The following is a 17,434-nucleotide window of genomic DNA, read 5'->3' as shown; positions in this document are numbered from 1 at the left end:
GCCACAGGACAGCAATACACAATCACTGCACCTGACCACAACCCTTTTTAAACCCATCACATGGTAAGGTGACAATCATATGGTGAAAGCAGTGGGCTTGTGGGCAGAGGATTCTCTGTTCATATGCCTGTCAGAGAGGAAAAAAATGAATAAGGGCCCTCAGGTCCCTGGTGCTCCCATTGTGCAGTTGAGCATGGTGCATGACAGCACGCTGACATCGGGGTGTGTGTGTGATGCATCATTGTAAAGCACTTTGAGCACCTGCTATTACAGACATGCAGTCCATTTACTAAATGAATACACAAGCGAGTGCAAGTGTACTTGCTATTGAAAGAACGTGGGTGCTGTGCATGAAAATCACAGCTGTGTCAGATGGAAACTGGAAGTGACACTCGAGCTGCTTCACGCCAGCTGGAAGAAAGGCCACTACATTTTTTTACATGACTGTGCATGCAGAGAGATCAGCCCTAAGTGTACATGAGAAAAAAGTCTTTAGCTCCTTGTGGCCCACAGTACATGTACAGCTCTCTGTCGGTTCACCAATTTCTTGTGACTACACAATCTTTTACATTTCCAGAAGTGTCAGCACCTGTGATAGAACATGAAGTAGACTATCGGGTTAAAGAAATCTCTTACATTTGTGCTTCTCAGAAAGAGTGTAAAACAGTCAAATGGTAAACAGCTCTGGAAGGAAAATCACCCAGAACTGGAAGAAATGAAATTGTTTGAAACAAAACTGAAAGTGGTTTATTACATCTAAGAAGAAGAAAAAGCAGAGGCTGTGTGTTTTTATGGTGAGCTGCTCTCTGGTTGTGTTAAAACACAATCACACAGCTGTACAGCTTTGCATAGATGCCATGTAGTGCAGAACTGAGCTGGATCTATTTACTTGATGCACCATCATGCCTTTAGTGTCCTGTCTGTTCAGTCTGAGCTTGGCTCTGCTACATTTGCTAAATAACAACACTTTATATTTAACTATTAATCTGTAAATGGTAGCAGTTGAAGCTCAGCTGGAAAAGCGTGTTGTGCGAACAGGAATGTCTTTGGATGAGACACTGCAACTCAAAAGTGGTCCTGCTGAGGCAACACAGATGCCATGTCAGAAAAGACATAAATACAAGATGAGGAAGAAAAGCAAACAAACTGGAATAAGCTACTGTAATAATGATAAAACGTTATGGGCATGGGTTTGTCACATTTGTGAAATCATAATGCTTATTTTTAGGCTCATTTTTTTTTTTTATCTCGACCTGCCTCAAATTTTTTTCAGCTGTTCCCTAAGTTAAGCAACATCTCAGAAAATTTTATCCAGAGACTACTATGATTCCTGTATTTTCAGGTGTGTAAGTCACTTTTTTATTTAGTTTGGGAGGTCTTGTGACTTATATACTGAAAAGGCACACATTTGTTATTAATAATAATAATGCTGTTTCTATAGGGCTTTCCCAGGAATTAAAGCACTAAACAAAATAAACTCAAATAATAAAAGTTTAAATGTTACTAACCAAACAACAGTACAAGTCCCTTCAGCTTCTCTTTTTTTTCTTGGGGTTGCTACAGCAGATCTGACATCAAGCTGTATATTGGTTTGGCAAACGTTTGACACCCAATGCAACTCCACCTTACATGGAAAATGGGTGGACCTTGGGAAACCTGGAGATAGGCGCACTTAACCGCTTGCCCCCGCGCTGTGCCAAAGGAACACTACTACAATGCAAAAATAAATAAATACAAAAAAAAAAATCCAGAATCAGAGAGCTGACTATACAGAAAGAAGACACAACTTTTACTCTGGTGTGACATGTACTGAAAACTCATGCTTTTCTTCTTATTATTAATATTATTAATAATAATAGCAATAACCATTTGTAATTTGAATTCCCAGGAAAAGCACTAAACAAATTAAACTTTAGTAATAAAAGAATAAATGCCAGTTACAAAAGAACTCTTCAACAATGCACATAAATCCCAAATTTAAGAGCTGATAATACAGAATAAAAGATAATATGGGGGGGGGGGAGCACACTTGCATAAAATGCTTATATGTATGTACAGATCTGATCACATGGGGGCCGGACAGCGAGGTCTGATCACACACAGCATAGGGAGGGACCTGTCAGTTGATCACAGCACACTGAGAACTGGATCACAGCTCAGTGCACACATTACAAACACAGAAACCACCGCCAGGACAGCTATATAAATAATTACAGCAATACCTACATAAGCAATTACATAACAAATAACGAAAATGAATGACCACATAACACAAAGAGTGACACGGTGGTCTGGGCGCTGAGGGGGGGGGTGTCTGCTTACAGCTGCGGCTGTAAAAATCTCTGCTCCTGGACATCCCAGCTGGAGGACATGTTCCGTGTTTGGAAGGACATGAACTTACAACATTCCTCTATGAGGTGCATGTCTCTGCCTGCTGTCCTCACTTGGAAATATATAAAACATCTTTCACCTTTGTGCCAGGCTGCAGCGGCCGGACACAGTGCACCTCATCCATATCTTTCTTGATTTCAGGCATTTTTTTCTGCACTGATTACAGGCCAGCGATAGTAGCGCAGTGGTAAAGTTTCCATCTGGTAATCAGAGCTTACGGGTTTGAATCCCATGAGTGACATTTTTTTTATCCAGTGTTATTTAACCATGGGGTTCTGTATTGCGTCCCCTTTTATGTATTATTTATGTCAACCCAGTGATATTCACTTATTATACAGCTGATTTTTATTTTATTGTTCTCCACATCAGCGACGCGATGTGGTGCAGCTGCTCGCACTGTATTCTCACGTGCACGAAAATGTTGCAGCATGTATTTTTTATTAATTTTTTCTTCACAGCAGCTGTGCGATGTGCTTACACAATGCGCAGCTGCTCCCACTGTGTTCCCGCGTGAACGAACCGTCGCAGTGGCATCGTGCACACCTGCCCATTGGCGCAATGTTTTCGTTGTTCGCTCATACAAGCTGCTCCGCCATGAGTCGCCCTGAGTTGTACATATTTGTACTGTGTGTGAAGGGGCCCTAAGCATTTGACCAAAACCTTGACTTTTAACCTACATCTCTCCAAATCAATTCACCTTGTCCTTGAATGACCTTCAAACACTCCACCAAGTTCGCTTCAAATTTAATCAAAACTCTTTATTTGTTCACACAACATGGACAGATGGACAACAGACACACTGGAATAATCATTAAAAAAAAAAACTCCCACATGCACCGCCACTGTGCGCAGGTAAAAAAAAATCAAAGACTGGAAGTAAATGTTGGCAGAATTATAACCCCAATTCCAATGAAGTTGGGCCGTTGTGTAAAATGTAAAAAAAAAAAAAACAGAATACAGTGATTCGCAAATCCTCTTCAACCTATATTCAATTGAATACACCACAAAGACAAGATATTTTATGTTCAAGCTGATAAACTTTATTGTTTTTAAGCAAATATTTGCTCATTTTGAAATGGATGCCTGCAACATGTTTCAAAAAAGCTGGGACAGTGGTATGTTTACCACTGTGTTACATCACCTTTCCTTCTAACAACACACAATAAGCATTTTGGAACTGAGGACACTAATTGTTGATGCTTTGTAGGTGGAATTCTTTCCCATTCTTGCTTGATGTACGAGTTCAGTTGTTCAACAGTCTGGGGTCTCCGTTGTCGTATTTTGCTTCATAATGCACCACACATTTTCAATGGGCAATAGGTCTTGACTGCAGGCAGGCCAGTCTAGTACCTGCACTCTTTAAGGGCCCTGTCCCGCTGGTGTTTAGGAGGATTTGCGTATGGATTGCGCACAAAATTGGCCCATATGTATGAGTCGGCCGTCATCCAAACACGCCCATGATCATCCGCAGAGGCACGCATGTCCGCAGCCAGGATTTTTGAGCTGTTCTCTGGATGCGGATAATATCCGCCTTACATACTCCATACATACTCAATTCATACACAATACATACTCACTCTATGCGCTGTATATCTGCCGTTAACCGCTGATATCCGCAACTGACGGGGATTTGCGGTTTGGCAGTGGACCGGGACAGTGTGTAAAACAGATCTGTAGTGTGCCTATCATGTCCATATCACAAACTAAAATATGTTGTAGCGAATGCATACAGATTGGCCACGAATAAAGCATTTTTATTACATCTGCTTTGCAGCTGATTTGCGGACAATCTGTGAATGCATAACAAACACGTCATGTAAACCCATAGTACTAGATGTGGCAGAAAGCGACATACCTGCCAGTCAGTGCCGGTCCGGCTGTGTAAATCCACAAAGACATAATAGCTGCTGCAATCCAGGACTTTTATTTAACACCAACAAAACAACTCACGCTGCAGTCTGTTTTCTGTGACACTCTAAAAAAAAACCAAACTCATGAACAGTTAACCCTCACATGACAAAATGAACATTGACTCTGTGATCAACTTGTCCAAGTCCAGCAAATGCTCCAGAGGCTGTACTGTTGGTGTCAATAGTGATGCCGAAAGGAGCGAGTGAGCTTCTTTTATGACTACAATGCAGATGCCGTGCAAGCGTAACACGTGCGCGATGCATTCATAATACACCCGTAATACTGTCGTGATAATCTCAATGTGTCGGATCAGTTTCCTCACTACATGCGTTATATAACCATGACTGTTCATCATATATTCGCTATATATTATTAATATATCCGTAATTCATACGGGGACATTTGTCATTTTTGGCCATTTTTGTTGCGGACGACAACAAACGCCCGTAATTTGTATACTCAATTCATGCACAATTAATCCTCTCCCCAGTGGGACCGGGCCCTAAGTACGAAGCCACGCTGTTGTAACACGTGCAGAATGTGGCTTGGTATTGTCTTGCTGAAATAAGCAGGGGCGTCCCTGAAAAAGACGTTGCTTGGATGGCAGCATGTGTTGCTCCAAAACCTGGATGTACCTATCCACATTGATGTGCCATCACAGATGTTAAGTTGCCCATGTCATAGGCACTAACACACCCCCATACCATCACAGATGCTGGCTTTTGAACTTTGGTAACAATCTGGTAACAATCTGGATGGTCTTTTTCCTCTTTTGTCCGGAGGACATGACGTCCATGATTTCCGAAAACAATTTGAAATGTGGACTCATCAGACCACAGCAGGCCAGGCCAGTCTGGAACCCACAGTCTTTTACTATGAAGCCACGATGTTGTAACACGTGCAGAATGTGGCTTGGCATTGTCTTGCTGAATTAAGCATACCATCACAGATGCTGGATTTTGAACTTGCACTGGTAACAATCTGGATGGTCTTCTACCTCTTTTGTCCAGAGGACACCGCGTCCATGATTTCTAAAAACAATTTGAAATGTGGACCCATCAGACCACAGCACACTTTTCCACTTTGCGTCTGTCCATTTCAGATGAGCTTGGGCCCAGAGAAAACGGCTGCATTTCTGGATGTTGTTGATGTATGGCTTTCGCTTTGGATGGTAGAGTTTTAACTTGCACTTGTAGATGTAGTAAAGTGTTCCTGAGCCCACACAGTAAGATCCTTTACACAATGTTGTCGGTTTTTAATGCAGTGCCACCTGAGGGATCGAAGGTCACAGGCATTCAGTGTTGGTTTTCAGCATTGTTGCTTACGTGTAGAAAGTTCAGATTCTCTGAATCTTCTGATTATACAACCCCTGGCAAAAAAATTATGGAATCACCGGCCTTGGAGGATGTTCATTCAGTTGTTTAATTTTGTAGAAAAAAAGCAGATCACAGACATGACACAAAACTAAAGTAATTTCAAATGGCAACTTTCTGGCTTTAAGAAACACTATAAGAAATCAGGAAAAAAAATTGTGGCCGTCAGTAACGGTTACTTTTTTAGACCAAGCAGAGGGAAAAAATGGAAAAACTTATGGAATCATGAAAAATAAAAGAACACTCCAACACATCACTAGTATTTTGTTGCACCACCTCTGGCTTTTATAACAGCTTGCAGTCTCTGAGGCATGGACTTAATGAGTGACAAACAGTACTCTTCATTAATCTGGCTCCAACTTTCTCTGATTGCTGTTGCCAGATCAGCTTTGCAGGTTGGAGCCTTGTCATGGACCATTTTCTTCAACTTCCACCACAGATTTTCAATTGGATTAAGATCCGGACTATTTGCAGGCCATGACATTGACCCTATGTGTCTTTTTGCAAGGAATGTTTTCACAGTTTTTGCTCTATGGCAAGATGCATTATCATCTTGAAAAATGATTTCATCATCCCCAAACATCCTTTCAATTGATGGGATAAGAAAAGTGTCCAAAATATCAACGTAAACTTGTGCATTTATTGATGATGTCATGACAGCCATCTCCCCAGTGCCTTTACCTGACATGCAGCCCCATATCATCAATGACTGTGGAAATGTACATGTTCTCTTCAGGCAGTCATCTTTATAAATCTCATTGGAACTGCACCAAACAAAAGTTCCAGCATCATCATCTTGCCCAATGCAGATTCGAGATTCATCACTGAATATGACTTTCATCCAGTCATCCACAGTCCACGATTGCTTTTCCTTAGCCCATTGTAACCTTGTTTTTTTCTGTTTAGGTGTTAATGATGGCTTTCGTTTAGCTTTTCTGTATGTAAATCCCATTTCCTTTAGGCGGTTTCTTACAGTTCGGTCACAGACGTTGACTCCAGTTTCCTCCCATTCGTTCCTCATTTGTTTTGTTGTGCATTTTCGATTTTTGAGACATATTGCTTTAGGTTTTCTGTCTTGACGCTTTGATGTCTTCCTTGGTCTACCAGTATGTTTGCCTTTAACAACCTTTCCATGTTGTTTGTATTTGGCCTAGTGTTTAGACACAGCTGACTGTTAACAACCAACATCTTTTGCAACATTGTGTGATGATTTACCCTCTTTTAAGAGTTTGATAATCCTCTCCTTTGTTTCAATTGACATCTCTCGTGTTGGAGCCATGATTCATGTCAGTCCACTTGGTGCAACAGCTCTCCAAGGTGTGTTCACTCCTTTTTAGATGCAGACTAATGAGCAGATCTGATTTGATGCAGGTGTTAGTTTTGGGGATAAAAATTTACAGGGTGATTCCATAATTTTTTCCTCAGAATTTGTTGTATGGCTGGGGGGCCTGGCTGCCTTTTTGTTTCTGTCTTTTGTTTTTCCTTCCAGGTGGCTTGCATTTGGGACTGAGTGGCTGTGTTGCTGAGGTTATCAGGACCTCACCCTGATCACCTGCGGCTCGTCAGGACTCACAGCTGAGGTGCATCTATATAGATTGGAACATGGTGGCATTTAAGACTGGAGTATACAGTGTGTATTTGCCAGAGACTCGACCTTGTGACCAGACGGGTGAGATCGTCGTCTCAACAGCCATCTCATCATCAGTGGATGCAGAGAACGTCCAGGGTTTGATGCACGGTCTGTGAAAGAGGAGGGGGTGAGGTCTCACGCTCGTCAGCACACTTCCTGAGGTACGTTAGATTTTGTGACTAACGTTTATACAGTCAGTAAATGTGGTGTCCCTCACACCTTATTATATTGAGCTGTACGTTAGTCATGTATCGGCTTCCACTGCAGTGGAGTTTTGTGAACTGGATGTTCCATGCCTGCAGGTTGGGAAGCTGATTAGTAATTAAGCCAGGAAGTGTTTGCTGTTTATGTACACCTTTGAGTGGTCTCTCTGTGTGTAGAGTGTGGACTCACATAATGGTTCCTTCTTTCACAGACTCGGTTTGTTGCGGCCACCTGGGGGGTGTCGGCGGGGTCCTTGGGTCCGAACGGCTTCTGGCTCCGGACCGTTAGCGCTGCTGGGAGCGCACCACGCCAGACCGCACTTTCTTTTGTTGTTTTTTGTATCACTGTTATGTATTAAATTCAGTTAGCCTTTGTACCGTGCTCTGCTTATTTCATACTGGGTCCTTCAAACGCTGGTCGGTTCTCCGAGCTGCGTCCGACACATAACAGTAGTCTCTGGCCAAACATCACGGACCCAGCGGTAGCAGAGACGGTAACGCGCCGGGAAGGCGGCAGCAGACGTTCAGAAGTTATCCGGATCAGTTGCGGGTGCTCTCCGCCCGGATGGTGCGTGTTTGAGAACCCATTACTGAATACTGATTCGTGCTCTCTTGCAGCCGTGTTCCTGTGTGTGCCTTATCCGTGGGTCGTGGTGGAGTGTGACTGGCGACGGCTTCGCGTCGCACTTCGACCGGATAAGAGGTTTGAACGGGAGCTGCAGGAGTGAGTCTGTAATGGGTGAACGCGCACGGCGGAGCTCTGTGGCACGGGTCGCGGTGCTTCCTGTGTTACAGTCGTAGCCCCGTTTCCCCGGGTAATGATAGCTACTGCGTCTGTTGTGTCAGCTCCGGTGTTATTTAGTTGAATCACATTTTTGGTTGTGTGCTGCTCACAGAAAGGCAGCATGAGTTTGTTTTCTCAGTTACCAAAGGGGGTTTTTCATTTTTAGCACTTTGGCTCCCTCTTTTGGTGACTGAGTCACATTACCATCAAGCTCTTAAGTTGGAACAGGTGTGTTCCATTTGTTGGAGCTTGACGGTATAAATCACTTATTTGTTTTGTGTTAGTTCATTTTGTGTGGGTGTTTTTTGAGTTGGTTTTTGTGTGGGATTTTATTTTTTGTTTTTCACTATTTAGTGTCTGGGGTCGTGACCCTGCAGTTCTGCCAAAAAAAAAAAAAAAAAAAAGGACCCGAGCAACCTTATGTCAGTCTGTTAGTCTTTCTTTTTTTTTTTTTTTTTTTTTCAGTTTCACCTCCCAGGGTTTGATGGGACGGTCCCCTGGGAGGTCATGGGGGGGGTATTTGGGTTGTTGTTTTTTCTTTCTTTTTTTTTGTTTTGTTTTTTGTTATGCCCTCTCTTCTCCTCTGACTCCAGCCGTGTGAGCCGTAGTGTCAGCGTTGCTGGAGTGGTGCAGTTAGGCTGTGCTGGGCGTTTCCCAGGTAACCTCTGCACCCGGGAGGGGAGGGGGGGGTTTGGGGTATTTTCTTTTTGTTCCCTCTCTCCTCCTCTGGCTCCAGCCGTGTGAGCCGTAGTGTCGGCGTTGCTGGAGTGGTGCAGTGTGGTTATGCTGGGCGTTTCCCAGGTAACCTCTGCACCTGGGGGGGGGGGGGGGGGTTCCCCCCAGTTTCCCCCCAGTTTCCGCCCTCAGGGTTTGACTGTGGTGTCCTCTGGGGGGGAAAGGGCTGTGGGTCCATCTAGCCATAGACGGCCGGGGCTGGGTCCGTTGGTCGTGAGGGGAGGCGTCTCCTGGGGTTGACGAGTGGTCCTCTGGGAGGCGCTGGGAGTCCCCGTGGGTGACGTTGGATCCCAGAGGGACCTCGGCTGTGGTTATTACTCCTGGAGCTGGCGGGAAGTCCTCTGGGGGGTGTTGGTCCCTACATGTCGTTTGGGGGGGGGGGGGGGGTGTTTTAGCGCTTTTATTTGTAAGCTTAAGTTTGGGGTTTTCTTTTCTCCTCATCCCGGGGTTTGATAGGACGGTCCCCTGGGGAGGGGGGGGGGGGGGGGGTGGTTTGGTTGTTTGTGTTTGTCTTTTTTGTTTTATGACTAATGACCGCACATGGTGGGATAAAGGCTGACCGCACAGGTTTAAGAACTCCTGGCCACACCTGTGCTAAGTGACTGACTGAAACAAAGGCAAGGATGCAGCCAGAGGAGAGGACATCAACCATTCTGTTGGAAGACGAATGCAGATGCGGTTTCCAGCCATGGTCCCTGGAGGGGGGTGTTTCTCCTGGGCCAGGTTTGTGTGGTCGCCGGGAGGCTTCCCGTGAGGGTGGGGTACTGTTGTATGGCTGGGGGGCCTGGCTGCCTTTTTGTTTCTGTCTTTTGTTTTTCCTTCCAGGTGGCTTGCATTTGGGACTGAGTGGCTGTGTTGCTGAGGTTATCAGGACCTCACCCTGATCACCTGCGGCTCGTCAGGACTCACAGCTGAGGTGCATCTATATGGATTGGAACATGGTGGCATTTAAGACTGGAGTATACAGTGTGTATTTGCCAGAGACTCGACCTTGTGACCAGACGGGTGAGATCGTCGTCTCAAGAGCCATCTCATCATCAGTGGATGCAGAGAACGTCCAGGGTTTGATGCACGGTCTGTGAAAGAGGAGGGGGTGAGGTCTCACGCTCGTCAGCACACTTCCTGAGGTACGTTAGATTTTGTGACTAACGTTTATACAGTCAGTAAATGTGGTGTCCCTCACACCTTATTATATTGAGCTGTACGTTAGTCATGTATCGGCTTCCACTGCAGTGGAGTTTTGTGAACTGGATGTTCCATGCCTGCAGGTTGGGAAGCTGATTAGTAATTAAGCCAGGAAGTGTTTGCTGTTTATGTACACCTTTGAGTGGTCTCTCTGTGTGTAGAGTGTGGACTCACATAATGGTTCCTTCTTTCACAGACTCGGTTTGTTGCAGCCACCTGGGGGGTGTCGGCGGGGTCCTTGGGTCCGAACGGCTTCTGGCTCCGGACCGTTAGCACTGCTGGGAGCGCACCACGCCAGACCGCACTTTCTTTTGTTGTTTTTTGTATCACTGTTATGTATTAAATTCAGTTAGCCTTTGTACCGTGCTCTGCTTATTTCATACTGGGTCCTTCAAACGCTGGTCGGTTCTCCGAGCTGCGTCCGACACATAACAGAATTGAATGATTCCATATTTTTTTTCCCTCTGCTTGGTCTAAAAAAGTAACCATTACTGACTGCCACAATTATTTTTCCTGATTTCCTATAGTGTTTCTAAAAGCCAGAAAGTTGCCATTTGAAATGACTTTAATTTTGTGTCATGTCTGTGATCTGCTTTTTTTTCTACAAAATTAAACAACTGAATGAACATCCTCCGAGGCCGGTGATTCCATAATTATTGCCAGGGGTTGTATTATGGACTGTAGATGATGGAATCCCTAAATTGCTTGCAATTGAACATTGAGAAACATTGTTCTTAAACTGGTGGACTATTTTTTCACACAGTTGTTCACAAAGTGTTATCCTTGGCCCATCTTTGCTTGTGAATGCCTGAGCCTTTTGGGGATGCTCCTTTTATACCCAATCATGACACTCACATTTCCAATTAACCTGTTCACCTGTGGAATGTTCCAAACAGATGTTCTTTGAGCATTCATAAACTTTCCCAGTATTTTGTCGCCACTGTACCAGCTTTTTTGAAATGTGTTGCAGGCATCCATTTCAAAATAAGCAAATATTTGCACAAAAACAAAAAAGTCTATCAGTTTGAACTTTAAATATCTTGTCTTTGTGGTGTATGCAATTTAATATATTGAAGAGGATTTTCAAATCATTGTATTCTGTTTTTTATTTACATTTCACACAATGTCCCAACTTCACTGGAATTGGGGTTGTAAAAACATGTGTAATGTGAAAATGTCAAAATAACAGCCAACCATTGTTGCTGTGTGCAAAGTAAAATCAACTTTGGCATAGTACTAACCCTTTGTGGGTACTTTACATGAAAATGCACATATGCTGGTGGAGCAATGAGACCTGCAGTGCTGTAGAGCATATCAAGCACACAAACAGATTAATGCACGTTACTGTAGGGTGAAAGTGATGCAGAAGCTGTTGTTGCTATGGAGTTCTATGTTTATTGCTCCGCATCTACATGCAAAAAACAAAACATTGGTAAATACTGTGGCTTCAAGTGGCAGAAAGCTTTTAAACATGTCTCACAGGAGTCGAAGTCCACATTCACCACAACCCCTGTATCTCCCATGTGGTGTACAAATGGGAGAAATAATGTAGTGCGGGCATTTCTAAGTCTTTGTTACCCTCAGTGCCCTCCATATAAAAAGCAGGCAGATTTTGAGCTGAGTCAAGAGACTATATGTGGGTTCTGAGACCAGATGAGCAGTCCTGTTTATAGTGGTGCCACCTTACTGTCTGGAGCCAAATAGCCGCCCACACCACCAGTATACCTCCCCGGGGGTGACTGACCTCCACGTTCCTCCCACTCCTCTAAAATAAGCAAAGACATCTGCAGCAAAGTACTTTAATCAACCAACATATAGTGAGCCAATTTCTTTGTCCTCCAAACTAATCAAAGCAGTGAAATTATTAAGGAAGTTTGGTTTCACCAGACTTAACTCAAGTGTTTAATTTTTCACAAGTATTTATTTTATGATCACTTAGCTTGTCCCTTTTTATAATTTATTGATCTTAATTGTTACTCATTGAATTTGCAGGAATATATGTCATTGAAAAACATTAGCAGTCACACTGCCTTATCTGTAATTGTTTAATGTCTTTTTGTTGACACACCATTGAGTCATATTGTGTCATTGGAAGACCTTTAAAGAACTGTATTGTATAAGTTGTACCTCCCTCTCTTGGTGGTGTGGAGTGTCTCCCACCTTGGGACATGATACACCTGAATGTAGTCTGGCTAGTGGTTTATAGTTATACATGGATGGACACTTTTATCCAAAATATTCTGATATTAACCTGATTGAGACTTTTCTCTGAATAAGACTCTGTTATGTAAATGCCATTTTATATTACCTTGACCTGAATGAAGTCATAATTGGAATAAGTAATAAACTAATTCAAATGTGGAATATTCTGATCTTAATCTGATTATTGAAGTGCAGTTTACTGATTACTTGCCTGGGAGACCACTTGGGAAGACCGGGGCTGTGTGTGTTTCTCTGTGTAGAGGTGGCGTTTTGGCTGGATGGGTATCCAGGGTAAAATTTGGGACAAATCCCAATGCAGACTGGTACTCAGTCTGCTGGGGCGACCCGAACACCTGCAGGAGCCAAATGACAAGCAACAACATTTTAGACATGAACACACCTTCATTTAAAGGTGGTGTCCTGTTGTAGCATTCACAGCATTTTACAGCACATAAGGCACAGGGACATAATGCGGCTCTGAGTCATTAATCAGATCTGCCTTTGTAACACATAAAAGGAAATATAAATGAATATTCTATAAACAACTTGTGTAAACACTAGGGATGGGTATCGAGAACCAGTTCCTTTCGGGTATCGATACGAAATGGTTTGATCCACCGACATCAATAACCTTTTTACTTAATGATTCCCTTATCGGTCCTTCAGAGTGGCCGTTGTTTTTGGGGGTGTTTGTCAGGAAAATTACAATTTCAATACATTGATTACAGGCCCTGCAGCGGGTCTGTAATCAACTTTTCTGCAGCGTGGCTTTGCTTTGAACCTTGAACCAATTGAAGCAGTGATTCGCACATTGAAGCAGTACTTCAATCATTGCTTCGCTGATTAATTTTTTTTCTTTAGCATTCCCCCGCTAAAACCCTAAAGAGCATATGGCTGTGAGTATTATTTACCTTTTTTATGTTAAACCGAACTGTTATGGTCTTCTGAAGCAGTTGATAGATGTATTTTATAACTTAAAAACGGGACCGATGCTAACACGTTAGGATGTATGGCATTAAGCAGTTGTAGCTGTCAAGCGTTTGTTGTTGTAAAAGAGTCAAATGTATTACAAATTGTAATATTTTTTAAATTTATTTGTTTATTTGTTTATATATTAAGAATAATAGCAAGCACAACAATAATAGTAATAATAACTAATCTAATGATTATATATAATTTTAGAGACAGAGACAAAAAGAACCTGAATAAAAACACAACAGAAAATATAAAACCAACTAACAATGAACATACATAAATACATACATACATACATACATACAGAAATAAAAAAGTGTTTCCTGTGAACACCAAGTGACCCTTACACCTCCACTTCATCCCTGTCTTATTTAAGTTTAATGACAGTTTGTTTCGGTCAAACCATATGTTCAATGTGTTAATTTCTTCAGTGATTTCCTCCAGAACTATCTGCCAAGCTCGAAAACTGCTGCATCCTTGTAAGAGCAGAATGCTACTGGAATGAATTTGAATAAGGAAAGCTGGGTTTTTTCTCACTAAATGAATGCTGCACTCACTGCAGTTTATTGTCTGGAATAGTCCCAGATTGCATTTCAGAGCTTCTAGAATTCAAACATTTTCATGCGGGTGGTGTTGGGGGTAATTTTGGGTTTCAGTTTTTTTTGTTTTTCACCACTTTCATCCCTGAATATGTGAAATCGTGAGTCACTTTTGTGCGGATTAAAGTTACTAACTGGGACTCCTGTCTTGTTGCGAGAAAGAAACGAAAATTGTCCTCCGTTCTGTTCACACAGCTCCAAACACTGCGCGGCTCTCTGCCGAGTCAAGTTAGAACGATAGAATCCAGTCAGAATTAATAACTTCAAAGCGAAACACCGTGTTGTTTATTTTTATTTATGTCCAGAGATCAAGGATACAGTGACCAATTTCATGTTTATTTACTTTAAGACTCAATGAAATACATAGAAAACCTGTAAAGCCTACTTTTAGTACAAAATTCACAAGAGGTATTGATAAGGGAATCAATAAGGAATTGGATCGATAAGCAGACTCGATAATGGCATCAATATCGATAAAATCTTATCAATACCCATCCCTAGTAAACACCAAAATCTAAAATTGTCTGTTTTATAATGAGGTCAATAGTCAAAATTTTGCTGTCCATGTAAAAGTAGTCATTAAACTATATGAATAAATTTGGAATTTCTCACAATTTAAATTGTACATTTAACCAGGATAATGTAACATAATTGTGAAATTTCTATATTTTCAAACTAAAACAGCTTCAGTCTAATGAAATATACAATAAATTACTGAAAGTGTAGATTTGTATGACTGTCGACTAATTACAAAATGTGTCTCCTGTGTGAACCCTTCATGGAACAGGAGGAAGCTGTTGAATGCAAAGTTCTCTAAAATCGCATGTATGAGCCACTTACAATTAAAGCTGTCAGGTCTGCAGGAGCTGATATCTATGGATGTCAAATAGCCAATCCAAATGTATTGAGTGATGTACTGTATATGTACCTTGTTTATATGATCATTCTTATTATGGCCACATAAACAATACATGTATATTTCACTGATCGGAATGACACTGTTCTGATTGGATTCTATTCTGACTGGACCCCTGTGAGCCAATGCAACTAAAACTAGGCATGCTGCTGCATTCTGGATCATCTGAAGATTAGTTTAATGGGGTTGATGGTAAACCTGCTGACAAGGCAAAACAGTAGTGGAGATATGGTATGACAACTGCCTGTGCCAGTAGCTGCTCTGAATGCTCAGGCAGGTACAGTCTGAGCTTCCTGTTCCTGAACAGGGAAAATCTGCATGATCTGGAGACAGATGAAATATGTTCTGTGAAGCTTAGCTGGTTGTCAATTATAACACCCAGGTTTGCTTAGGGGTTGGTTGGGAGAAACAGCAAAGACTCAGTGTTGACATTGATTTGATGTGGATTGGAAGGATGGGCTGGAATGATAAGCTCAGTTGTTGACAGGCTAAGTCAAAGGTGCCAATCTTTCATCCAGAGGCAGGTTGAGATCTGTACAGACTGTGGAGTCCTCTGGCAGAAACGGAGGCCTGGATGTCATGGGTATATCAGTGAAATGTGAGGCCACGGGAGTGGATAATAGTACTGGGGGGGTTTCTGAGGACAGACTATTGACATAGACACCTGCCATCTTTAAAGTACTTAAAAGCAGTGGACTCAAACTGGTTCTAGGCAGGGTCAAAAATGTGCAGGATTTGACTATCACCACAAACTCTACCAGATGATTTCACTGATGAACATTACCCCGAACAGAGAAGAGAATCCACCTGCTGTTGTTGTAACAGAAACGTTTGTACTGTTGGTGCAGACAAACAGAGTTTGAGCCAGAGATGCAGAACTCCAACCAGCTAAGATCCATTTCTGGTATGCTTGCTTAACTTGCCTAATTATTTATTTATTTTGGTTAAAGGTTTCAGAGGATGTAAATGGGTGCAGTAGAATAAAAACTGGCTGGAAGGCTGCTCTTGCTGAGTGCAATGCTTCTGTAATGGACAATAGAGGCATTTCAGTTTAATGGACTATTGAAACCACATTAGTTGATGTCAAGCAGATTGTTTTCTGAGGAAAAGAAATAAAGACTTAAGCCCTGTCACACACAGGTAAGACTGCCATTTTCCATTACCCCCCCCCCCCCCCCCCCCAACAATACAAAATTGAGGATTTGATTGCTTCGAGCAGATTGACACCAAGCGGTGTCAATCTGTATCTGTACTGTATCTGTTAAGTTCCATCTGCAGACTTAACATGATATTTTGCACATGTGTATCTTCACCTCTGAACTGTGAATGTTTTCACACGGACTTTCTTACAGGACAGTAAGTCATCTTTTCTCTTTACAGTTTTGAGTATCCACAAGCGTCCAGTGGTGGGTCATGCTGACATCAATTTCCCGATGAAGGGTTGGAGGGGCATGGTGGACTGGGCCCGCAGCTCAGAGGACAGAGTCACCATCCCTAAGAACATCTTGTCGACTGGCAAGCCAGGTGAGAACTGCAACAAGTCTTACGAGGTTGAACATAAAGACTCCGGTGTCATACCGTGATTGTACAATGCTTGTCTTAACCACAAACCAACACATGGTCATGTGCCAGTTTCTGCCCCTTTCTCACGGACCACTGGAAACATCAAATTAATAAAACCCTACTTAGTAGAACTGTATCTATCTTTCAGGAAGAAAATGATGTTGACTGAGTGTATGCTGCTTACACAGGTTAACAGCTTTGACTTTGATAATGCTGAGCGGAGAAGGGGTGTTGGATTGTTGAGAATGGGCTGAGGTATTGCATGAATAAACAAAGAAATACATAATGCAACTTATGCCTGTGAGCTAAAATATTAGTACTTCTACTTAAATTTCATATTTTATGTTTGGTTATATTTTGTTTTGTGTTTTACACCCATTTTCCTGTATTTGTGTTCACCAAAGGAATGAAGAAAAAATAACTGAGCTTGCAACTTAAAAAAAAAAAAAAACTGTTTCCAGTATATCCCCTTCATTCAGGCTCACTTTAAATGTGACTTTTTTAAGATCATGAGTTTGTTAGTAATCTGAAAATTCTGAGAACTTGGGCCAGCTATGTTGAGCATTTGTGTCAAGCTCATCTTCCTGCTGGACTGTTATTGCCAGGGTTCTTGTTCAGTTTACTGTGAACCACCAAATATTTACGAGATCGCAAAGGCCGTGAAAAAGCTAAGGGCAGATAACGTTCCAGGACTTTGTCACTTGAATCCCAGTGTCACTGCAGCATGGGTATTATCCCTATGAGTATTATCCCTACAGGTTTATGGATATCATACCTACAAATTGGAAGAAAAGGCTTGTCCCAATCTGGAAAGGAATGGATTGTAACAACTGTTGGGATATCACACTGCTCTGTGCTGGGGAAGGTGCTTGTAAGGATTATTCTTAAAGGAATACTTCACTGATGGGTGATCCGAATAAAATCACTTTGCATGTATAGGTGTTGAAGATTTATACCAATTCTGAAA

The 17,434-nt window shown here is 42.3% G+C and overlaps 1 protein-coding gene across 1 annotated transcript in view; it reads left to right on the top strand.

The window, feature by feature from the left end:
- Positions 1-17,434, top strand: part of LOC117513733 (adhesion G protein-coupled receptor B1-like) — a 712,829-nt gene that overhangs the window by 375,457 nt on the left and 319,938 nt on the right. The window contains 1 exon segment of the mRNA XM_034173969.1: positions 16,285-16,428. Within this exon segment, the coding sequence (XP_034029860.1) occupies positions 16,285-16,428 (144 nt within the window).

The sequence above is a fragment of the Thalassophryne amazonica genome, chromosome 7, assembly GCF_902500255.1.
Source record: "Thalassophryne amazonica chromosome 7, fThaAma1.1, whole genome shotgun sequence".
NCBI lineage: Eukaryota > Metazoa > Chordata > Actinopteri > Batrachoidiformes > Batrachoididae > Thalassophryne > Thalassophryne amazonica.
This window is presented reverse-complemented; position numbering and strand designations above follow the sequence as displayed.